Here is a 25,662-nt window from a genome sequence, read left to right on the forward strand (position 1 = left end):
TTATAAAGCCCGGCCCACGTTCCCCCTCCGCGCTCTCTCTCTATTGGGCAACAGCCGCTGGTTCACAACGCAGCTTGACGCTTTCCAACTGTTGCACGACGAGGAAACTGATGACATGGGACTCACGGGGCTCGAAAAGACAACTCCCCAGTCGATTGTTATCCGCTATGATGACTGTATCACTAACAGCTTTCACAGAATGGCCCAACTACCGACTGTAATGACTCACTTTGGATTTTTTTTTTTTACTTTTCAAAAAAATTCAGATTGGCTTTTGTTTTTTCAATCCTGTTGAGAAATAGTTTAGCTAGATGTGAAATATCATGACTCTGCAGCACACACATTACTTTGATAGTTTGGTTAGGTAGTAACTTTGAAAATACTACCACAAAGCACTGACAGGGTGTGGACAAGGATCTTGGCAAGGATCGATGTATTTATTTATTTTTTATTTTTTTAATTTATTTTACACAAGTCTATTGCGAACAATCATTCTTTTTACTTGAAGAGAGTTGTAGAATCCACTGTGGCATTTGTACATGTCCATAACCTGCCTAAGCTGATATTAGGTTTAATAAGTCCAACCATCAGCTGTGGTTGTGTGATTCTGAAAGGGCTAGGAATGCAGCCAGGTTTGAAACCTTGATTTGAGGCCAAGAGGAGATAAGTCTGTACAAAGGGAAGCCCTTCCCTCGCCTTGAATCGTACTCCTTTTCCTTGATAGCACACTGCCATTGTCTATTTAGCTGTAGCTTTATCTACAGAAGCAATAATCAATAGCACAACAGAGACATTCAGCTTCTGTGTGAACTGCTGTACAGATGTTACTTTGAAGAAAAGCCTGACAGATTTGTTTTCTGGTTCTATAGGTGGCTTCAAACACATGGCTAATCTGAAACAATGCCTGCATTAAATTACCACTTTGTAGTTTGATACCTTTTAACAGCACGTGCAATCTTACCACTGAAATGTGTTTAAAAATGCATGCCTCAGTGTCTCATGAGCATATTGTTTATGATTCCAGAGCCACTGGTTTCACTTTCTGACCATGTACTATAGTTCATGGCTCTCCATGGAAATTTCCACACCTGCAAAAGACTGATTGTTTCTTCTCGAATCTGCCAATAAGTGTTAGTATTGGCAATGAGTGTGTGAAAGGTCCTTGTCAAGATACAATAGCAGCACTGTGGGTTTGTAATATGAGGCCCTCAATAGGAACCAATGGGACAATAGCTGCATTCGAGAGGGAAAATATAAACACTATGCTAATTCACTTAGTACACTGCAAACTGAATACAAGGATGAGGTGCAAGACTGATGAAAAGAAGTCAAACGAAAACTAAGGATGAAAGAAAAAACATCAGTGAGTGTGTGAGAGTACTTTCCTGCGTTTGACTCTACCGCTCCTGGCCAGTCATAAAGAAACTAAAGTAGTTTTTGGTTGCCAACCAAGTGCAAGAGATTTAGTGCAGTATATGTGGGTTGCAGTGTCTCAATAGTTGATAAAACCAATGGACTTTCACCTGACTGATTACAGTGTCCTAGCATCTGGCAGCTTCTATGAGACATATAAAAAGGGGTCTAAAGTTACACAAATGTAGGCCTCAGCCTTTAACCCATCTCAGGGCCATTGATACACTTTGGGTTTTGACATTTCAGTTTTTACATGTTATTTTTTCCATCCCTTTTATTTCCTTTGCCATTTGAATGCTTTATTTATTGATTGATTACAGCTCTTCAGTGATATACTGTAACTTTTTATTGTTAGTTATTTGTTGAAGCACTTTTGAAATACGTCTATTTTTTAAATTGATTTTTGGGTGACAAGAAAATCATCAGAAAAAGAAGACGGATGTGGCATATAAGGCAATGTCCTTGAACCACTAAAGCTATTAAAGCAAATGAGACCCAGATATGGGTTATTTATTATTTCGTCAATTTTTACCTGTTTCACTATTACAGCAGGCATAAGCTTTGTATGCAGTGCCTGTAAGGGGTCACCCAGTTGAATAGTGTTTGATTTAGAAGTTCATGAACACAACACACTGCTTTTGCACTGCAAACAGAGCAGTCAATAAAAGACAGAATATGCTGCACCTAAGGTCAAAGCTCATTGGTTTCACCTACTGCTGTTGAATTCTGTACAGCACACATATTTTCAATTAATATAATGCAATTATGGGCTGTTTCTTGACATCTTGTTTGTTCTTGCTCTCAAGTGGTATTCACTGCACACACCCATCCCAGACTCTTTGTGTGAGCCTCCTGTAAGCTGGACTCAGCCAGTCACTCCAAACATAGTGATGCAATAAGTTTGTAAGAATTGGTGATTCAGATACACATGACATGTGTCTCTAAGTCACGTAGTAAAAGGTTTGTAAAGGGAAACATGAATCCAGTGTAGAGGATTTGGCAGAATTTGTGTTTAAAAGCAGGTTCTTGTCTTGACGATGTTTGACCTTAATAGTAAATGTTTACAAAGTTTTATTTCCTAAACTTAACAGAGAAGTTGAAAAGTTACTTTCTACAGTTACCTTGATCCTGTGTTTCTCTTGTTAGTTAGAAGGAGCATAAAAAAGACTTCACCATTTCTGTACTCAGGTAAAAATAAAGAAATTGTATGAAACATGCATCATCTCTTTATAAGGTATTTGTCAACAACATTTGGTACTTCTCTCCTTTTTAGAGGTGGTTTTGCTTGCAGGCAGGTGTTTCGTGAATTTATGCAGCATGTAATTGTAGACCTTTGATATCCTGTAGGTAAACAGACTGACAGACACTTGCTTTTTGTTTGGCTGTAATATGAGTTTACAAGAGTGTTGGGTTCAGCTCCTGTCTTTGTCGTTTAAACGAAACACACATACTCAGTATTGATAGTCTCAATTGAGTGTGGTAACATCTTTTCTTGTTGATGATAAGGTAGTTACTGAGTGACTAATGAGGCTGTGTCAGTGTTACTGAAGTTTAATAATAAAGTCTCTATAACAATGATTGGTCTGCGAGCAAAGGCTAAAGTGTAAACACTGTCCTGGGGTTCACTGAATTTTATAGCACAACTAGTACAACTGCACAAAAACTATTTTTCGAATAATGATAAAGAACATAAATCTTTCTGTTTATTGTTATGAAACTTGCTTCATTGAAAGAAATGTGCGGTGGCGTTGCATTGATATAACCACTCAAGGCCACAGTCAGCTGATATAGAGTAGGACAAAAAAAAGTCTGTGTAATTATTAGAGGCATGGCAGAATTCTGCCTTTTCTAAGAAAGGGAAAAGCACAAGACTAGGGACAAATGTAATTGTGTTAACACGTGTATTCACAAATCTGACTGTGTTATGAGTTGCATAAAACACTGTTTCACAAGGACTGATGTACAAGCTCAGGGTTAATGCTATCCAACATTCACTTGCTACATCGCCTCCTTTCCATATTCATCTCTACTTTGCACATGTCTCCCCTAATTAAAAGTTTAAAAACTTTTTTCCTTCCCTTTATAAGCTTGGCAGGAGCAACATATTCCAGCAGCAGCAGGTCAGCTTCTGTAGATAAAGCTGGACCGGTTTCACAAGTGGAAACTGCACCTAACCAGCTCCTGTTTTTATTCCTGAGGAAAATATACAAGGTCAGGATGACAGGATGTGCGCTGGTGGGAGATACCGTTAGATTCAAATTTAACTACACAGATATGAAGTCATCTCAAGATTGAATGGACATTTATGTCATATTTTATTCCAGTTCTTATCAAATCAATTGCAATTTAGAGCCTAGCCATGAAATTAAAATTTTAGTCCAAGGCCAGGGCCCATCCCCCTCAATTAACTAAGGGGGAAGTCCTGGGACATACCAATGAAAGGGTGTGACAACAGCCCCTGCTGCGTTGCAGGTGGGGTCTTTCACATTTACACTTACATTTAGTCATTTAGCAGATGCTTTTATCCAAAGCGACTTACAAGTGAGGTACAAGGCAAGCAAGAATCTAAGTCAAGGAGAAACCATCAAAGCAAAGTCCTATCAGAAAAATGTTCACAGTTTATGAGATGCAAGTGTGAGAAAGAGTAGAAAGGATTTTCTTTTTTTTTTAATGTAGGAAATTACTTTAAAACTTCAGGGTTTATACATGGGGGGTATTAAAAATGGTTATCAGTCAAATGGTCATCAGTTAATGTAAGAATGGTAAAGAGGGTTTAGATTAGAGGAAATCTCATGTCATCTTCCTAATCTGGTGTTTTTGTCACTACAGGCTGCTAAGCATTGAGCAGAAACTTCAGGACACTACTGCTCTGCTTCAGTGAATAGTCTGGCATATAGCCTAACCTACAATGGAACTGTATTTCTCACTTTTACACTTCAGTTTAGTACAAAGTAAACAAATAAAGAAGGAAGAAAGGAAAGACACATTACTGTCTGTGGATGTTTTTACTGACCGTGCGCCCTCAGTCAGCCCACATATTTATCCACAACCAAGGAAAATTTACGGATGATTAACTCACTGATGACCCAGATAGCTCAGCTGTTAATGATTCTTTATTAACTTTACTGTGAGGATAAACAAACACTCATCAGAAGTAGGTAATATAATCTCAATATCACTGTTGTAAATCAAAGGTCACACTGCCTGAGCACAAAACATTTCTCAATACTGGTACTTAAAATCGTTAACTAAAGTGCTATAAAGAGAAACGCACTTTTAAATGTGATCAGCAATAAAATGGGCCATCTATGTTTTTATTGATAAGCCCATTGTTCATACCTGCTCTCCTGTGCTTTTACTTTGATGTGGCATAATTAAGTAGCCTTTTAATGGCTATGTTTTCTTAATCACACAGTGTTCATGCATGTGTGTGTAGGTGAATGATAAATAAGTGCTAGTGAAATTGAAAGTTATAGGTCACCATTAACTAAAAACAAACTAACAATGATGCAGGTGTTGTGTAATGCTGCACCAAGGGCTAAATAAACAAAGTTCAGGCTACTGAGTGCAAAAAATGACCCATGTGTTAAGCTATGTTATATTAAAGTTAGTGCAGAGGCAGTCATGTGTAGTATAGCATTTCTATTTTAGTTAGTCAAGGTCAGGAAATTTTATTATTTATACTTCCAAAAATTCGAATTTACAACGAATCACTCGTATTTTATACGCGCTTAAACACATGTGTTTGAATTAAAAAGCTAAATGTAACATAATGTTTCATTTATACTGAAGTGCAAGTGAGTGTACTTGAATGCACCACATTCCCACAGGATGAATGAGCAGTTTGTAGCGATGATGGGGTAGTTTCAGGATGACAACAGCTGGTGTGGGTGGTGCAGGGCGGGACTGGGACGAGGAAGACGAGCGCGACGTGACTTCTCCGGTTGGTAATTGTTGCTAACCGATGTCAGCGTAGTGTTTGCTGATCCTCCTAAGTCCGAGTGCCCCATCGCCAGGGCACCTCCGGGATTTGCGTAGGGTAGAACGGGTGTTCTAGGAAACTAGGAAAAGGAAAGTCGTCCATCCCATATGGCACAGAATTACTCTGTGTTATCACAGCTAAAGCAAATTTGAGGTAGTAAAGGTATCTCAATTTATTGTAAATTTATATTTACAAATTAGGTTTTGAGAACTATGTTTTTTACTGAACTATGGTGTATTGAACCACCCAGCATTTTTGGGGGTAATTACATAAGCCTGAACATGATCTACTTCATCATTAGCATGCTGTTTAGAAAGTCATCATCAATATTAATAATATAACATAATAATCAATGACAAGGGATAGTGAGCCTCTTACTGTTTAATATCTTTATAATAGTTCTTATGGTTTTACTAAAAAGAGGAAAAATCATGTTGCTACAATGTTCTAGTGTGAAACACTAAATGTATATAATAAAAACCTGTTTTTTATTTTAATTCTTTATTGTGATCATGAATGAATGAGTGTGTTCAATCAATCAGAGGCTGGAAGATACCAGATGAAGGTGGAGTAGGGGAAGAAAATGTGAAGTGGTATCCTCCACACTCTGATGACTACACACAACTGATCCAGGTAATCAGCAGTGGACTGAAAAACAAGCAGTGCAGGGGCAGCTGAGGACCAGGTCTGAGAACCACTGGTACCAACTAACGTATTACTCTGGCTAATATGGCATATCATGTAGTGTTTTTTGTTTGTTTGTTTGTTGTTTGTTTTTCTTTCAGTTGTACAAAGCATGATGGATATTTCTCATTCCCTCTCATTGTGTCTCATGTCCTACATGAACACGCGCATCTGAACAACAGTGTGGAGGTTAACCAGAAACACACACATGCTTCTAAACTCGGTCATGGTGAGGGATGAAGGCCTAAGGTGATCTGGCAAACAGTAACTTTAATGCTGTAAAACATCACCAAAATAACAGGATCAGAACATTTAAATGTGACTGCGCACATGCTTGTGTTAATGACCCAGAACACAATTTGGTTATTTTATATTTGAAAGGCGAATGTTTTGGTTTGGTATCAAGGACTAACATTACAAACATTGTTGGCATAATGAGTAGTTTTGAGGTCAGAATTAGAAAGGAGGCCTATTTACCAGTAATGTAATGTACAAATGTGCAGAAGTATACAGTGAAGTGAATTTGTGACAACCAGAGGAATATATTGGCCTGTACAGTCAATAGTACGGTGAGGACTCTCTGTATAAAACAGCATTCAGGGGGATTATTGTTCGAACTCAAACAGTAAACACAGTCTGCAACGCAACTTAATCCCGTGGACAGACAGACAAGCTTCAGTTTATCATTTCCCTCTGACTGTGCAATTGAAATTAATCTTGGCATCTGAACCCTCTGATGTAATTTTGATCATCACTCCTATGCTAATTTTTCCGTCACTGTAATCTGAAGCTTGTAAATACTGAAAACAAAGCACACTGTTCCTAGCTAAGACTTATTTTAACCTGGGAAATGTCTTAAAATAACCCTTAGCTGTTTGGGAAGACCATAATAAAAGTATGAGTGATTCAAAATTAGGAAAAAATAGAGATTTGTGAGACAAATGAGACAAAATGTGTTTTTTGTCTTCTGTCTCTCAGTGTGTCACTCAGGCAGTCACATGCTCAGTGCTTCTGTCCAACTGCCAGGCTCTGCTCTCTGAGTGTAATCTCTGTTGACCAGTCAGTGGAGGGAGGGAGAGAAAAGAAGATGGAGGGCAAGAGAACTGCATAGCAATCTAGGCCGTCCACCAGTAATCCCACAGGGTGGAAGTATGTCGTGGGTGCCAAATGCTGAGCTCACCCATCTCTTCTTCCTTGCCCTCTGTCCATCGGAGTCTCGTGACATACCTCCCAAAGTTTGCATTCAGCTACAAGACTCGCATGATTTGATGTTATCTGCAAAAAAACACCTGACCCTGATAAGTGCTGTCAAGTGGAAAAGGGGGCTCAGTTCAATTAATCTATGAAGTAACTCATTACTCATGAGCACTGCTTAGTAAAACCAGATCTCTTACCAACACAATTTCAGTTAATGTGGGTTGGAAATTCACCTTGTATGTGAAAGGAGAGTATCGTGTTTGTTTTTACTGAACATGGATTTTAAAATCCCTCACCGTGCCCCTTGCTATATATAATTGTTGTAATCCCTGGTCCTTGCACACTGCAGTTCTCCCCACCACTCGATAGAAAGCTTGTTTACGATCACATATTTTGTGTTGACTGAGGGGGTCATAAATTACTGCTGGACCTGCCCGTGTTGACTAATTCCCAGTAACCCGCACGATGTGGTGAGGGTTGACCTACCAGTTCACTTTCTAAAACACAAGCTATGTTCCCTTTTTCATTCTTGTATAAAAGTGCGTCAGACTACTACAGGATATCTTTTTTTAGTAATCCACATGTCTTGACCTTTGCACTCATGCTAAATCCTGTATACCTGTATAGAAAACAAATGTAACTTCACCTTACATAGTTCACAGACTGTGGGTTTTAAGCTGCATAATGTGCTATTGCACCGTTCATTGGCCAACTTCTCCCACCAGCATTCACATTAGGACATTTCTTTTTTACCAATAGCGGAAATATTGCAGAAATCATCTTTACAAGTTTCCAAATAACTATGTGATACTACCACCTTTAATTACCAGCAATTTTCAATGTGAATTTTGGCAAAAAACGTTCAGATGGACTAAGTGGGTTATAGTTGACATCAGACACGTGTTCCCTGTGCATCAGGATTGCTGCAAATAGAAAAACAGACAGATTTCATCTAATGCATATTTGCTCAGTGTAACCTCGCCACTATGGTCAGTCAACTCATTATTATGTCACCAAATAATGTGACTGTGTCCTCTGGGAACAAGGTTTTTAGTTCAAACGTTCAAATGTTCACATTTTAATTAATTTGCATGGTTAAGTTTGCGTATGTGTGTCTCTCAACAGCAACCAATAAAATAAAACTATACGCACTTGTAAACTTTCATATCAAACATAAACCTGGGGCAGGGCTGTAAAGAAGCACTTTTAATTCTCTCGGGTCAGATACATGGGGCTGAGTTTCCAACGTTGCTTTGCACGCTTTGAAATATTTTGCTGCCACCTTGTGGTCAGATCATGCGAACGCCAGACAAAATAAAAATTCAAAAAGGATTTGTCAAGTTAAGATAATTTACAGTGCTAATACTGAAAAGAATACAATATTTCCGTTTCTAGCTAAACTAAAACCAATTAGTTAAATATATAAAACAATCGAGACGATGTGACTGTGGTTTCAGAAATGAACCACTAAAATAAATAGACACAGGATTAGCATCCTGGGTGAACTCTGGTACAAAGTAAGTGATGTAGCTGCTGAAATAATGGACAGCATTATTACATTATATCCTCTCCGTCTGCAAAAAAGTTATTTTTAAAGGTAATTTGTTGTTGTATGTCGTCAGTGAACAGTGATCAGTCTGAACCGTTTGTAGATATTACAGCTGTAATAGTTTCAAGACTCTGGTATTATGGATAAGGAAACAACTGTTTCTTTTAGCATTTTATTTAAAAAAATGTAGGCCTCCAATCAAAAAACAAAATGTTTTCAAAAACAAATTACAGCCAGAAATGGTAAGGATAGTGGGTGAACTGCGGTGCAGAGTAAGTGTTGTAGCTGCTGAAATAGGGAGCAGCACTGGCTCTTGTGTAGATGGGGAATGAAGGCTCAGTGCACACATCCATCATATTGATGGGCACAGCAGCTCCATGAACAGTGAGTCTGTAGGGTGCGCTGCCCCCTGTGGAGCAGGTGGGGGAACTTCCAGCTGAAGGCTCCTCAGAGTCCCATCTGTAGCTCCTCGTCGTCCCGGCTTGTGTTTCTGTGGGCCAGGGCTGCTGCTCTGTTCCGACCGGTGCACTGGACAGAGGAGAAGCTCTGCAGGTCTGGGCAGCGGGACTGTCTCCCTTCAGGATGGATTCAATGGAGAAAAGACTGTTGATCTTCACCTCACGCCTGATCTGAGCAGCTTCGCAGGCTGCAGCTTCAGGTGCCTGGAGAGCTGAGCAGGTCTGCGATGGTCTCCCCGTGTTCTCTGTTTTCAATCTGGAGGCCAACTCGGGGAAAAGCTGCAGGATTCCTTTAAAATGACGACGCACCATCTTTGCTGTGATCTGACTGGAGTCCAGTTTCCAGTAGTTCCTCTTACTGCCCGGTGAGTCTGGAAGCAGGGGGACCTGAAAATACAACACAGCTGAGTTCAGTGTTTGTTCCGACACACTGAAGGGAATTTGTTCCTAGTGAGTTCACGTAAGCATTCAAACTTCTGGAATAGAAACTCACCTTGACAAAACATTTGTGGGTTGATAAACAGACTCTGATGTTGTTTTCAGCAGATTTTCTGTCTTCACGAAATAGCGGCGCCAGCTTGTCCATCAGCTAAAAGACATCGGGTTGACATTTAGGTTTGAAGAAGACAATGAATCAAGTAAAAACAAGCACCGAAATGTTCCGTACCTGAGTAAAGGTGAGCATCTCGCCTGGGGCGTTGTGGAGGGCGACAGCAATCCTAGCCAGGTGGGTAGTGGCCCTCCTGAGCTCAGGCTTCTCAGTGTTGTCCTGCATGTTGGTTTTTGTAGAGTCAAGACTCACATACAGAGCTGTGAGTGGATATGTGGGTCTGAGGTGGTTCGATCTGGATATAAGTCCTGCTGGGACAATATGGCATGAGAGGGCGTGCACTGCGGGGGAATGGGCACCTTTTCATACTCAGATGAGCGATTCAACCGCGTAATCGCCGGGGGGGAGCTAAGACCCCCCCCCCCCCTTTCCATTGTATGTGACGAATTGTGCATGTTGTGCAAATATATTTTGAGCCATAGAAAAATACATACGTTTTGTTATTTTAAAAGAAAACATGTCCAGTTGTGCTCACATTTGGTAAATATGACAAAAACCTGTGAAACACCCGTTCTCAGCGCAGCAAAATCAATGGCTGCTTCGTCCTTCTCAGTTTTGATGTGCTGGAATTTGATCTTCTCCCACTTTCTCCCCCCAAATTTGATTCACCCTATGAAGTGGATTACAGGCTAATACCTTAACATCCTTAACAGACAGACAGCACAAATACTTCTGTATCCATATATAATCAGTATACTGTGCTCGCACTAAATGCAATTGTGATTTAAACGAACCTAAACCATCTAATGCTACACACAGCTCAGTGACACTGATATTATAGTAAGAAATCACATTTTACCGTTTCCTCCTTAAAGATCGACCCTGTCTCTTATCACACTTATTTCATTAACATCAATAAACACATTAATACTTATGACATGTTTGACTCATCAACCGTTCTGCATCAAAAGTCTGCAATACAATTCATGACACTTTTAATGTGGCGTTATGTTGAATTTAGAACTCAGACATTGCTCACAACGCATCATATTTCAGTAGAGGTGGATTTTTACAATTTGTATTTAATTGTCTCTTTTTTAAAAGTTATTTTATAAAACAATTACAACTAAATGTAAAAGTAAAACCATTTTGACTTGTCTCAGTAGGAAACCACATGGATGACATAATAACGGTGGATCTGTTCTGATCTTCACTGGGGTTCAGGGTCTTCAATTTTCACTTTGAGTTTTATGCCATATTTTAAAGGTCTACAAAAATTAAAGTTTTGAAATGGTAAACATGTACCTTCTAAGAATATGAAATGTAATATGTACTAACATCAGATAATAATTTGTCTTAATTATCTGAACTAAGTAACACAGTAAATATACAAGTGCTCAAGTACAGTATTGAAATACTTCGCTGTTTAATTTCAATGTGGTGGTGTACAGAGGCCAAATGCCAAAAGACGTATCATTGTTCCAATATTTTTGAACCTGACTCTATGCGATGATTTAAAAAATACGCAATAAAAATGTAGAAGTTTGAGCTAGAGTCACTTTGCAAACATGCAAAGTCGATTAACACTCAAATGTTAACAGGTTAAATGGGGCTAGAAGAATCATCTTCCATGGTCTTTTCAGACAGATTGCTGTTACTGAGCTGCCAGTTAAATCTTCTTATTGAAATGTTCCAGGCTGTTGTCTTGGCTCTCAGTGTCTTTGTGATCTCTCTCGTGGATTTATTTTGTTTTGTTTGATTTTTTTTAGCCTAATGTGCTGTGGCTACCCTGAACTCACAGGATAAGCCGAAAGGACAAAAAAAGTTTTCCACCTTTACTTAGACATCTCCTTTGGCCTTTGGTTTCAGTAAACACATACCAAATGCAAATGCAATCTCCAGGGCTTTTATGTGCTTGACAAGTCATAGAGTATGAAGGGGGGCAGGAACACTGGGCTGTGCAACTGCTCGTCAGCCATTATTTATGAGCCCCCAAAAACGAGGTGGTGAAGTAAAGACAACAAGCACTTTAACTGTACTTGAATATTTAAGATATGATAATCCTTTATTTGTGCCACAGTGGGGAAGTCTCCATGTTACAGCAGTAAACTGTGCAAACGTACTGCAAAAAAACACAAAAGTCCATATATTTAAAAAAAAAAATCTCTATAAATAAAAAGAAAACCCAAGTAAGTAAATAAGTATACGATCATCAAACAAACAGTTAAAGAGGGTTCATGTAATTGCACAGTTTTACAATCAGCAGTAGGAATGTATATTATTGTGGTTATTTTGTTACTTACTGGGTTTTAGACAATATATTTTATGAAGGAAGTTTATCATCTTAATTGAGTTAATCTAGTTTATGTGTAATATAATGTACTCAGTAAATTTAAACTGCTAATCTAACATTTAAGTGTTAATCAACTCTTTTACAGCAGCCTGTGTCTGTGAGACTGATTTACATGTTTGCAAAGTGACACTAGCTCAGTGTACTACATTTTTATTTTATATTATTTAAAACATCTCATAAATTCAGGTTCCCGAAATATTGGAACAATTATTATTTTTTGTATTAGGTCTCTGTACACCACCACATTGAACTTAAAATGAAACACTCAAGTACTTCAAAATTATACCTAACACTAGTATATTTACTTTTTCAGTTCAGACAATATATTCTATGACGGAAAAATGATCTAATGTTTGTAAACATATCTAAAACAATGTACACAGTACACTGTGCAAATTTACCATAATAATAATATTTACCATTTTAAAATATTAACTTATGTAGACATTTAAAATGAGACAAATAACTGAGAAAGTGAAAAGTGCCCTTGGGTAATACACTAAACCGCCGTTGCCCCTGGCGGGACAGGTAAGCACCATCGCCCCGCAGTCGTGGGTGTGTCTGTGAATGGGGGACTGGGAAGCAACGTTGTAAAGCACTTTGAATAAAAACACTACAAACAGAACATTGACTGTTTACCACTGAATTAAAAGTGAAGGAAGCTCAGAGGTGAAAATCACTGGAATGTGACCTATTGAGCAGTTACTGTCCAACCAGAAACATTGTGTTTGTTCTAATGCCCCATTTAACCTGTTAACATTCCAGTGTTCATCACCTCTTTTACTGCAGCCTTTGTCAGGTAGATTTACATGTCAATAAAGTACTAATCCATTTTGAAATCCACGAAAGATTATTTAAATCATAGTTGTGACAAATATTAGAGAAAATCAAAGTATTGCCTGACAAATAAAACTGTCTCTAGAGAACACTTATGAGAGAGAACACCTTTTAAATAATATTTTCTAAAGAATGAAAAGCGTTAAAACTTAAAAAAAAAAGTGTAGAAAGAAAAAAAGAGCATAGGACTTTTCTCATTAAATATCTACTGGCAGCCACCTTCAGTGCAATACTAACTGTGACAATGACACTGATTTACACTTTGATGGGTTTAAAAACTGGTTAAATTATGTGTTTTTATACATTATTAAACATTAAACAAATAAATACATGTAATGAAATTTGCAAAAGCAGTAAAACAAAATAATTTATCCTCTCATCATAATATTTAATGCAAATTGACCATAACAAAAATGGTCAAGGAGTGTAAAAAAAATTAGAATAAAATGATGGAAAATATATCCATGCCAATGGATCCCACTATATAAATTAACTACAGAAAAACTGATGTTAATTTTAAACCAGTGAAGGAACATTGGTAAATGTGCATTGGATGTTGCTGAAAAGCAAACGTTTGCACCCTGTAAATAAACAACAACAGCTAAAGCACAAAACAGTTCCAACCTTTTTGTGCACGATCCACATCCACGCAACCGATGCAAAATAATACCCCCCTAAAAAAGCACAGAAAAAAATTATTAAGAAGTTTAAAAAAGTGTATATTCATCGAAATTTAAAAAGCATTCGACATTTGAATGTCGAAAGAGTTTGTAGAAATAATTCATATTAAGTTGACATTAGTTATTTGGGCAAAGCCTTAAAATTAAACTGGGCAGCAGCGGGCAACCAAAAAAAACAATCCAGTGCTGATTTTAGAGCAATTTCACAACTAATAAAAAACAGCACATCACTACTTTTAATTTTATATTATTTTTTATATTATTTAATGATGTTGTGAACAAACATAAAGATCAAATTCTCAGAGCATACAAATGTAGATACTAGTGACAGAGATTGTTGTGATCACTGGCTCCACCTTCAGCACTAATCGCTCATCTGAGTATGAAAAGGAGCTCATTAACCTGCAGTTCACGCCCTGTCCTGTCCCACCGTCCCAGCAGGACTTATATCCAGATCGAACCACCTCAGACCCACATATCCACTCACAGCTCTGTATGTGAGTCTTGACTCTACAAAAACCAACATGCAGGACAACACTGAGAAGCCTGAGCTCAGGAGGGCCACTACCCACCTGGCTAGGATTGCTGTCGCCCTCCACAACGCCCCAGGCGAGATGCTCACCTTTACTCAGGTACGGAACATTTCGGTGCTTGTTTTTACTTGATTCATTGTCGTCTTCAAACCTAAATGTCAACCCGATGTCTTTTAGCTGATGGACAAGCTGGCGCCGCTATTTCGTGAAGACAGAAAATCTGCTGAAAACAACATCAGAGTCTGTTTATCAACCCACAAATGTTTTGTCAAGGTGAGTTTCTATTCCAGAAGTTTGAATGCTTACGTGAACTCACTAGGAACAAATTCCCTTCAGTGTGTCGGAACAAACACTGAACTCAGCTGTGTTGTATTTTCAGGTCCCCCTGCTTCCAGACTCACCGGGCAGTAAGAGGAACTACTGGAAACTGGACTCCAGTCAGATCACAGCAAAGATGGTGCGTCGTCATTTTAAAGGAATCCTGCAGCTTTTCCCCGAGTTGGCCTCCAGATTGAAAACAGAGAACACGGGGAGACCATCGCAGACCTGCTCAGCTCTCCAGGCACCTGAAGCTGCAGCCTGCGAAGCTGCTCAGATCAGGCGTGAGGTGAAGATCAACAGTCTTTTCTCCATTGAATCCATCCTGAAGGGAGACAGTCCCGCTGCCCAGACCTGCAGAGCTTCTCCTCTGTCCAGTGCACCGGTCGGAGCAGAGCATGAGCCCTGGCCCACAGAAACACAAGCCGGGACGACGAGGAGCTTCAGATGGGACTCTGAGGAGCCTTCAGCTGGAAGTTCCCCCACCTGCTCAACAGGGGGCAGCGCACCCTACAGACTCACTGTTCATGGAGCTGCTGTGCCCATCAATATGATGGATGTGTGCACTGAGCCCTCATTCCCCATCTACACAAGAGCCAGTGCTGCTCCCTATTTCAGCAGCTACAGCACTTACTCTGCACCGCAGTTCACCCACTATCCTTACCATTTCTGGCTGTAATTTGTTTTTGAAAACATTTTGTTTTTTGTCTGGAAGCCTACATTTTTTTCAATAAAATTCTAAAAGAAACAGTTGTGGTGGTGGTTGTTGTGTCGTTATGAAAGATGGGCCAGCAACACCAGAGTCTAGAGAATAGAGAATACAACATTTACAGCTGTAATATCTACAGTTTCACCGATGTCTGTCAGACATATTGTAACAAATAGACCACATTACCTTTAAAATAACTATGATAACCTTCAAAACTTTTTTGCAGAGTCAAGTCTCACACAGAGAGAAAAGTGTCATCAAAATGATACTTAGTGCAGATGTGGAGCCGAAGTGGTTCACTCTGTAAATGAGACATGCTGCGACATGAGAGGGTGTTTTGTTCTCATAATCAAGTGAATATATGGGGATGGAGCCAGTGGACGACATTGTTTTCTTCAGGTGTTTCTCTAAATCTGACATAGCCTTCTTTTGTAGCCAAAGTTATGACTATTATGATGCTATAAATGCTTGCACTTGAGTACAATCCACCACTGGTTATTCCGTTCATTAGATTTCTGCAAATTACAAACGGATGAAGAATACAGATATCTATTTGCCAATATTCTTGTAAAATTCACAGTTTATGACAAAACATTCTAAGAAATTAAGAGTTGTATATGAATAATATGGAATTCAATATGTTAAATGTGAGATTTTGGCAGCGTTTGCCTCTAGACATACATGGGTTGGTGAAACTAAGGTGACCATAGTAATGAAGCCCAAGAGGCATGGAAGGATTACTGAACAGGCTTATCGAGCACAGACCCATGGGCCCAAGAGATCAGGGGCCCCATTTCTGTGTATGGAGGGAGTCTTAAAATTAGCTTAACTCAGTTAAAAACACTCTAACCACAAAATAACAAATGGATCCCATATAAAGACAATAAATGCATGAATGATTGATTAAGAGACTATTGCTTGCATACTCTCATAGAATCTATCCATGCTGAGTATATATAGAAATCAGCCGATCAGCCTCAACATAAACACTGGTCCCATGAGGGACAGTGTGCAGCTTCCCAGACTGATGCACAATAAAACGTAATACACGGCATGCAATGCAGGTAGAAGTACACAAACTCAGTTTTAAGTAAAAGTGTAAGTATTGGTCTAAAAAATAACCACCACCAATCTTTTAATCAAATATCAGTACATTGAACTTCAGGTAAAAGTACTTAACTAGAAAAAACACTAATGTATCTTAAACAATCTGTTAGTAAAGACTTTAACCATTTTATGTGCTGACAGCTTGATAACCCATAATGACACATTAGCATTTGTTAGTTTATATAGAAAAAAATATATATTTGTATTTTAAAACATGCTGATGTCTTGTAAAAACTGCATGACATAAATTCAAGGTAATTTCATGTCATACCCCTCAACACAATGACCTTCATAACATGAAAGAACAAAAGACACAGGACAGGCTAAATGAAATAAAATGCCATTTTATTGTTCAGCCGTGTCATAACCTCGTCTCCAAAATAAGCACAGCAGGACTACAACTGGTTCATCAACCTAGCTACCCTTGATAGCACATAAAACTGGGTTTTATTAAACCACCAATGATAGCGTTAAAGACTTTTCTATCAGACATCCAATGATAGCATACAAAATAGTTGTTAACCTACCAGTGATACTGTATATAAAACACTTGTCTCTAGATTTATCCCCAACCCACCCTCAATTTTAACCCATATCCCTCCTTTAGAACATTTGTGACACTGACATATTTTATGCTTAAACAAGCACATATTAAGAATGCATAATTCTCCATTTTTGAGATTATAAAAAAAAACTACACAATGTTACACTTTAAGTCAGAGTACAATTCAACTGATTATTAGTGTTCTACACATTCTGCCATAAACCAAAGGAACATTGTATAACATCACTATAACTTAACACTACATGTAATATACGTTTAAAAAATTACAAATGATTAGCATTGAAGAGAAAATGAAGATGGCTAGTGCGAAGGCAAGCTGGGTCAGTACCATAACAGAGAATGATTATTACAAAAAAGAAATAAAAAAAACAAAAATAGTATAAGAAAAATAGAAACAAAAAACTGACATTACAGGCAAGGCTAAAACATGTGTTTCAAACTTTTAACATCCACCTCATGTGCACTCATCCATATAACCTGCTCCAAAACCTCCATTGTGTGATTTCACATCTCTGTTATTTTAACCCTTACTTTTCCCTCACTTCAACTTGCTTTAAACATTCTTATGGAAACCATCTTCGTTTTTCTTGTGTCAGGCACTTTCCAAGACCTATTACTTCTCTCACTACCTTAAACTCTACAGGCAGGTGCAGGTTCTAACAGAATACAACTGCAAAAGAGCACAAGACATACATTTGAATTAATGTTTTGCTAGTTGTATCAACACTGCTTCTACAATAAATCAGTAAATTAAAGTGTTTTGTGGAGCTCTGTCTCACCAATCCTACAGGTCGGTGTCAAACCAGGCCAGCTGGTTGCTGTCCATCAGGTCCTGGGTGTGGCCGAGGTCTGGCAACGGGTCAGTGTGGTGGCCTAGGTCGGGCAGAGTGTCAGCATGATAGTCAGCACCTTCCATCATCGGGTCCAAGAGGGAGTCCTGGCCGTAAGCTGCTGGGTAGGCTCGGTAGGCTCCATCTGAAGAACAAAAAACAGAAACTTTAAAGACTTGCATCAAACAAACTTGAATTTTAGATGTGGCCAGCTGTTGATTTTAAGCGGCACCAAATTATGTAATTACAAGCAATCTGTTTTGTATTCAGTAAGATATTGAGTGGGTACCTTTCAGTGCATTTACATGGACTTAAGTACCTAAATTACAGTCAGCTTTCTCGTGTAAGCCCTTCCCATTTCTCATTCCCCGATTTCTTTGCCATGTATACATGTAACCAGGTTACCCCAGCTTTCTCGAACTTTGCATGTGCGTAACAAAAGGAACAAACAGGAACATGCAGCTGAGTAAAAGGCATCTGAATCTAAAGAGAAATCATTAACGGGGAGATGCCAAATCATTTTTAAGACAAAATCTGTCAGACCTGTAGTCTTACAATGATAAAATATAAGAGCTGAGAGACAGTAAGTATTCCACTAGAGGTTAAAAAGGAACTCACCATCCTGCCTATAGGCCAGAGGGTCCCCCTGAGCTCCCATGTCCAGACCCAAGTCCCCAGTCTATTAAAAAATAATTATATAAGATTATAAGACAGCCTATATGGTGCACCATGCCCATACTATATACTATTTGTATACAGTATAAAATATTGAAATCTATCAAAAAACATTAAGAGTGTACCTCATTCCAGGCCATAGGTTCAGTTCTGAACAAAGAGCTGGTCAGCTCCACAGACAGACGTTTCTTGTAGTCCTGGGGCTTGTCCTCAGACATGCGGAAGAGGACAGCTGCAGCATAGGTTGCTACAGTAGAGAATTCAAAGCAACACAATCAAGTAACTGAAGCTGACACTGGAACAGAAATATGTGAGTAGACTGTGTATATGTATATGTATACTGACCCACGCCCTCATTACGGGAGTGCAACAGCTCAGTGAGTGGTGCAGTGGCTCCTTCAGCTTCGATCGCCTCAGCAGCTTCTTTGTCCTGTGCCAGTTCACACAGCACACCTGCCGCAACACGCTGGATATTCTCCACTGGTGAATACAGCAACTGAAGGTGGGAGAAACGGTATCTAAATTCATATTGAACTTGATATTTGGTGAACTTGTTACAAGTTTGCAAATTTCAAAAAACATTTAAAAGGGATGATTAAGAACTTTATGAATATTTTCACAATGAGGCATTTAGTTTACCTGGACAAAAAGTGGAATGGTGTTGAGCCCTCTGATAACAATTCTGTTGTGGACATCCCGGGCCAGGATGTGCAGAGCTCCTGTGCAGCCTTCTACTATTTCTTCCATACGCACACCCTCCTGTATTTTAGAATTTGAAAATAAAAATCTCATTAAATACAAAAAAAAATAAAAAATTAAAAAATAAAGAAACTCAAAGTTGCGTCATTACTTACAACAAATTGCTGCTGGTTGCCTCCCATGCTGGTGCGCCTTTGGGTATCCTGGTGAGCTCTGACAAGCAGCTGGACCAGGCGAGGGATGGCTCCTTGCTCCCGCAGAGCGCTATGGTTGGCTGGACAAAGAGCCAGGTTGCGGATCAGGCCAACTGTGGCCTAGAAGGGGGGAAAATTTAAAAACTACTTTAACTAGTCGAAATTAAATCCCATTAACCAATAATTTTTAAAATATTCAAGGTTGATTTGTTCAATTAATTTATGTTCAGCAGGTACTGTGGAGATTGTTAATCACCTTAATTAGTGGCCAATGGGATGGAGGGTGCAGCAGTTTGACCACCACAGGCAAGCCATAATGAAGGCGAACAGCATTCTGGGCCATCTCAGCATCCTGGTGGCGGGAGGTCAAGTGGCGCAGGGCACAGACAGCTGGCTCTGTTATGTCCTCTCTATCACCAGCCCGAAGCACTGTTCGCACCAGAGCCTCAATGCCTCCGACCTAACGTAATGACAGCAGTCAGCTGAATATGTTAAATTGAATAGTAGTAATAATAATAATAATAATAATACCATATAGCAGAAAAAAACGGACAAAAATAAATCTACAGTCAGGGATCCAAAGTAACGCTTTAATAATGGATATTTTGTTTGACTTTGTTTTTCTTTGACACAGTGATCAATTTCCCATAACCTCTGGGTATTAAATCATACCTGGCAGACCATGAGTTTGTTACTGTAGTTGTTGCAGGTCAGGTTGGAGAGGATGCCAGCAGCACATGTCACAACATTGATGTCATCACTACCCAGCAGCTGGACCAGGGTCCCCAGGAGACCTTCCATTCCCTCCTAGATATAGAAACAGGGATATAACGCATTCATTTGGTCCTCTTGCATATTTTACTTTAATGAATAAGATTTAAATATTGAGCAAGTAGTTTAGCTCTCTTAACAAACCTGGAGGCTCCTCTATGTTATTTTTATGTAGTATATTATTCGCAATAATGAAAATAAACACACTATGAACATTTAACATATGATGAATAATTAACAGTGAACCTGGGACTCATGAGATGGTAAAAGGTTTGACTTTTTATAGATGAGTATACCTGTTTAGTTGCAGCATCTGAAAGATTCCTCAGAGTCCAGAGGCAGTTCTGGACCAGGCGCTGGCTGGGGTCAGTCAGGTGAAGTCCCAAGGCCTGCATGCCGCCTAAGCCAAAATAAACAAATTCAATCCTTCAGATGACAATGACTTCAGCAGCATATCTCACAGATCTGTACTAATGCAGTTTTACTGTAGTAGGCTATACCAGAATATGTGTCGGTATTGTATTTCCAATCTTTTTCTATACAATGAGTATGTACATACCAGCCTCTACGATGGCAGGCTTGTTGCTTGAGCAAACAGAAAGCACCTTGAGCACTCTGCTTGTGGTCCACAGCAGTTTCTCATATGTGAATGTCCTCATAATGTTGACCAGGGCTTGGGGACCACCGCTGGCCAGAATGATCAGCTAAAACCAAACCAGGTTTGTGTTTACACAACATACACTTTTACCAACAAAGCACTGAGCAGATCTGTGGGGAGCCGTTACACCTGGGTAAACTGGTTAATGTAAATGTATGCATAAATAGATTGGTATTTAAATACCTTGCTTTCCTGGTTGCCATATGCTAGGATCTGCAGACAGTCAGTAGTGATTGCCAGGAATTTGACATTTGTGTTAGACAACAGGGCTACCATCTTCTGCAGTCCTCCAGCCAGACGCACTGCCATCTTAGCCCCTTCTTGATGCAACAACAGGTTGTGTAGCGTGGTGATGGCATAGAATAAAACACTGTCCACTGGGGAACTGGAAAAACAACAAAACAAATATGTAAACCTGATTGATCTAAGGTACTGAAATACATTGAATAAAGCTCCAAATCAGTGTTTATTGGCAATCCCCCAAACCCTAGATCAAATAAGTTTTAAAATACTGATCAGTTATGTTTTCCTTTATTATTGAGCTGCCATTATAGCACTACTATGTCAAATGTTTACATTTGTGTTTTTTAATTATCCACCAGCAACTCTTCAACACTGCCAAGTAAGATTTTAGACCAGTATTAAAAATCACAAATCGCCACAGTAAGATACCCTGTTCACAAACAATTGTGTGCTGATCTCAACCACAACTAACAACTGCTGTAAAACTGTCTGCAAACTACTGTGGGTACCTTGACAAAGACATTTTAAAAAGTAGAAATAATTTCAAATTACAGTACCCCTGATGTAAACTTAACTGATTGTGTGAAATGTAATTCTATGTAGCACTACACTTACAGTCTATGTTTCACTTAAATTGGCTTAAATATTCCAAAGTGTCATCTGTATTGAAATGTATTAGTTATCAGGTGCCAATAAAATAAAATTACTAGCAATAGAGTGGCCGCACACCAACCAAAGGGTCAGAGGTTCACGCCCTACTCTTCCTGACCACATGTCGAAGTGTCCCTGGGCAAGGCAAGAACCCCCAAACAGCCCAGCCCCATCCCCAGCTGAGGAGGGCTGCCTAGTAATGGGCATCTGGTGTAAAAACTGTGCCAAATCAACATGTGGACTAATGATCCACTGTGGCGACCCTAAACTTACGGGATAAGTCGAAAGGACAAAAAAAACAAAAAACAAAAACAAACGATAACTAATGGCACTAGTAAAACAAAATTAGGACACTTCATCCCCACTCACGCTATAATTCAACCTTGCACTTAGCATTCAAGTGTGGCAAATGTGATTCCAGGTGCAAATTCAAACACAGACATGCGACATCAAACAGGTCCCAACTTGCCACCTAGCTAACTGTTTTGGCTTTTCATGAACAATACAAAGCATAAAAAGGGAGGAAGACATTTTTCAACTGCAAACTTTGCTGTGGGGTTTTCTCTTCTTTGGCAATGAGTATAAAGTGGTTATTAAAGGATACCGCTACAGTGTCATTATTTGCTCACATCAAAGCAGAGGGCTGAATGGGTTTGATTGAACAGTCAGTCAATAATTGTGGCTTGTGTTGCTTGTTTTAAGATGTGGTTTTCTGTACATGTTATGGTTGATTAATTAGTTTTTTGTCGAGAGCTACACTATTCCTGTTTTTTATTTGTAGTTGAGTAATTTTTTCTAAACCAAAATTAACAGACTTAGTGTTGCACTGCTGCATTTTTACACTGCCTTTATTCACAGAATATTTTGTTGAAGATAAAGAAAAGGGAAGAGCAAGCCACCAAGAACATTTTCTAGTTCTGGTCAGGTAGGACTTGAGGGTCTTGAACATTTATGTCAGCAAGATGGCAAATTTAAGTTCAAACTGTAAAATGTTCTCACAGCGTGCATTATGAAGTACAACTAGTACAATCCCTCCAATTTCTTACCCCAACATCTTGACCAGGGCAGGGATGCCTCCAGATTTAAAGATTGCAAGGAGCCCTTCACGATGGTGGGAAAGGTTGTGCAAGGTGCCAGCAGAGCAGCGAGCTGTCTCTACATCACCAGTGTTTTGCATTGCACGTACAACAGCTGAAACCATTTGTGGTGAACGCATCAGGGCGTGCCGTGATGCCTCCTTCTTTGACAACTGATGCACCATTACAGCTGCCTTGTTAACAACAACCTAGTACAGAGTCAATGTTAGAGAAAAATGGTCAAAAAGGATATGTTAATTATTCTTCTGATAGACTTCATGATACCACGAATTCCACAGCTGGCTCCATAATGCTATTGGTGTGTTTGTAATAATTAGTTAAATTGCACATATACCTGGTCCTCATCATTAAGCAGTTTGGTAAGCTCTGGGATGGCACGGGTGGCCAGTTCAGCATCATCTTGATAGTTAATGAGGTTGACCACAGCATGCTTCAGCATCTGAGATGGCTCTGCCAGGCGCTGCACTGCTGTGGGTTGGGCTGCATCTAGCTGAGTAGGTGGGATCTGGATGCCTTCCTCTAAGGTCTCAGGAAACATGGCAGCACGCACACGCTGGGCTCGGGTCATGGCATACCCCTCAATGTCTTAAAGTAATGAAAAGCAAAAATGTATACACAGAAATTCTGTAATACCACTTAAACTGCAGTAGCAATCCTATCGCTGCACCTATTGTGATGGATAAGTCAGTGTCTTGTTTACCTGTGGCCTCGGGAGTAAAGGGCTGGTTAAACTCCCAGTCATAGAGAGTTGGATCATCCTCCTCAGCATCAGGGTTCCCCTTGCCACTCAAAGACGGTGCAGTGGTTGTGACTCCAGACTGGATGCCTGAGTCCAGGTAGGAATGCTGCTGCCACTGGCTCACAGCAATCTTGCTGTCTCCCATTGCCATGTCCAACTCCATCAAATCAGCTACACAAGAAAGATGTTAAACATATAGAATGACTTAAGGAGAACATTGTGAGCTTCTCACAATAGCACCAAAATATTTAATATATCATATGCACAACATAGTAAGACTAATAATGTTAATGCACATAGCAGGTGGGAGTTATTTTCAGGAAACTGAAAACTGGAATTGAACTGAACAAAATATTAAGAAAAGGCTTGAATTCCTCTGTGCTAGATGTCTCACTAATTCTACATTTAACAATGTAAACATAACTCCTCTGACAATCCTCATATGTATTTATCCCCCATTTAAAATCCCTTGGGATTTAGTAACATGTGCTCACCTAGCCCTCTTTTTTTAAATTTTCAGTGTTGCTAGACAAAATTCATTTAGTACAGAGAAATTGGTGATATGGACACAAGGTTAGAAACTATTACTGTGGTTTATATCAACATTAAACACTTTTATATAAACACGTCGTGTCTTAAGTTTTTCATACTTACACTGGGTAGCCATTGTTCTTGCCTGCCCTCAGCCAGCACAGCAGATATGTCTGTGAAGGAAATAAGTACACAACGGAAAATAAGACAGATGGTACTCAACCTTGACTTCTTGTTGGCCAAGTCTAATCTCAATGTTTACGCGTTTCACCTGCGTAGTCTCAATGATAAAACAACTGTCTCCTGTTCTACCTGAGTCGGTTTTCTGTGATTCACTCTTGTTTGACTTGCTAACGTAGCTACCAGGGGAAATGCCGAGCCTCCACCTCCAGCCGAGAGAGCAAAGCCGTGGGTATTTCCAGGCCAACACTAACACAATTCACCATTCAGTGGCAAAGAACATCAAAGGCATATTTCCCCCTCCCCCTACCACGGCCAAGTTCCGACCTCGCAGCTTGGGTTTCCAATGAGAGAAACTAACGTTCCCCCCTCCGCCCCGCAATCACTTCCCCGACTCCTCCTCTCACGGTATGCGAGCATAACGTGTATAAAAAAACTCTTATCAAAACTAAATGAAAACCCCATAGGTGACATTTAACATATTACATTGACATATTTCATGAACGAAACGCTAGCATGTATTAGCCACTGCTGCTGGCTAACAGGTTGACTAGCTTACCTTGAAAGCTCGCTAAGCTGTTAACCTAACATGCGTAGCTAACCCCTCCATTAGTTAGCCAACTAGCTAACATAAACAAACGCTCTTTTGAGCTTCACTCAAAATATCTAAATATCAATGACATGCCCAGAATACATTTACTATTAGAAATTGCTTCGTCACATATTAAATAATTATCATAATCCATATTTAAAGAAACCCCAGAAAATATTTAATTCTGGGCTGATTAGCTTAGCTTAGCCAGGACGTACGAAAAGTAGATCCAAACGCCACCGTACAAAACCTGCTGTGGTGCCAAATCAGAAAACCCCACCGGAGCCCCCTCCCTGGCCAAAGATGATTTTCTTTGCTGAAACATGCAATGACGCGCGGCACATGTGTTATACAATAGCTTTAGTAAACATACTATCTTTACCAGAGTTGAGCGGCTCCTCCGTGATTCTTGTAAGGGAAATTTTCTCCTTTTCTCTTGGCTGAAAATACGAAAAGGGCTGCTACGTGAACCGCCCGTAGAAGTCCGAACCACACCCGCTGTTTCTCCGCCGAAGATGTTGCTTCCGCCTGTGCGATCGAACATCAAGATGGCGAGGTAGAAAATACAGTATTCTGCCGCACTAAGTAAAATAGGTCGCCATTTTCAATAAAGTTTTAGTGTCGAAACTATTATTTTACTTATACTGCTAGATGCTGATTTCTTTTCAAGTTCGGGGCAGTCGGTCATATCCACTTTGAACTATTTCACTGAAGTAAATGAATTATGTGAGAGACTTGCAGAGACTAGTGATGTGTATTTGTGTATGTGGTGGTGGGGGAGTTATTTTAAAAATGTGATTTATTAGTTTTTGTGATGTGATACAATAAACAATAATTGCCCCTAACAGGGCTATATAATTGGTAAAT

General features: G+C 39.4%; 2 protein-coding genes across 5 annotated transcripts; both read right to left on the reverse strand.

Annotated features, from left to right (window-relative positions):
- Window positions 1–9,023: 9,023 nt before the first annotated feature.
- On the reverse strand, window positions 9,024–10,087 carry si:rp71-45k5.2 (uncharacterized protein LOC560783 homolog). Its single transcript, XM_067482692.1, has 2 exons — window positions 9,777–10,087; window positions 9,024–9,670 (listed from the first exon to the last, which is right to left on the reverse strand). The coding sequence occupies exons 1-2, from the start codon at window positions 9,867–9,869 to the stop codon at window positions 9,053–9,055; spliced, it is 711 nt and encodes a 236-aa protein (XP_067338793.1). The 5' UTR covers window positions 9,870–10,087; the 3' UTR covers window positions 9,024–9,052.
- A 6,611-nt stretch (window positions 10,088–16,698) lies between these two features.
- LOC137126484 (catenin beta-1-like) lies at window positions 16,699–25,335 on the reverse strand. 4 transcript variants are annotated; one of them, XM_067503105.1, is made up of 17 exons: window positions 25,178–25,335; window positions 24,147–24,196; window positions 23,454–23,663; window positions 23,088–23,338; window positions 22,703–22,941; window positions 20,946–21,147; window positions 20,664–20,808; window positions 20,401–20,504; window positions 20,006–20,140; window positions 19,590–19,793; window positions 19,295–19,453; window positions 19,080–19,199; window positions 18,786–18,936; window positions 18,566–18,687; window positions 18,384–18,444; window positions 17,715–17,910; window positions 16,699–17,605 (listed from the first exon to the last, which is right to left on the reverse strand). In XM_067503105.1, the coding sequence occupies exons 2-16, from the start codon at window positions 24,157–24,159 to the stop codon at window positions 17,720–17,722; spliced, it is 2,307 nt and encodes a 768-aa protein (XP_067359206.1). In that variant the 5' UTR covers window positions 24,160–24,196; window positions 25,178–25,335; the 3' UTR covers window positions 16,699–17,605; window positions 17,715–17,719. The 4 variants fall into 4 exon arrangements, with proteins under 4 accessions (XP_067359206.1, XP_067359207.1, XP_067359208.1 ...); XM_067503106.1 differs by having other exon boundaries at window positions 25,169–25,306; XM_067503107.1 differs by lacking the exon at window positions 25,178–25,335 and adding an exon at window positions 25,014–25,057.
- Window positions 25,336–25,662: the final 327 nt, after the last annotated feature.

The sequence above is a fragment of the Channa argus genome, chromosome 1, assembly GCF_033026475.1.
Source record: "Channa argus isolate prfri chromosome 1, Channa argus male v1.0, whole genome shotgun sequence".
Taxonomy (NCBI): Eukaryota; Metazoa; Chordata; class Actinopteri; order Anabantiformes; family Channidae; genus Channa; species Channa argus.

Coding starts and splice junctions, on each gene's coding strand:
- si:rp71-45k5.2 (XM_067482692.1), bottom strand. CDS start 9,869: ATGGACAAGCTGGCGCCGCTATTTCGTGAAGACAGAAAATCTGCTGAA. Junction 9,671..9,776: donor CCCACAAATGTTTTGTCAAG/GTGAGTTTCTAT, acceptor TTGTATTTTCAG/GTCCCCCTGCTTCCAGACTC.
- LOC137126484 (XM_067503105.1), bottom strand. Junction 18,937..19,079: donor CCATTCCACTTTTTGTCCAG/GTAAACTAAATG, acceptor TCCCACCTTCAG/TTGCTGTATTCACCAGTGGA. Junction 18,445..18,565: donor AACCTATGGCCTGGAATGAG/GTACACTCTTAA, acceptor ATTTTTTAATAG/ACTGGGGACTTGGGTCTGGA.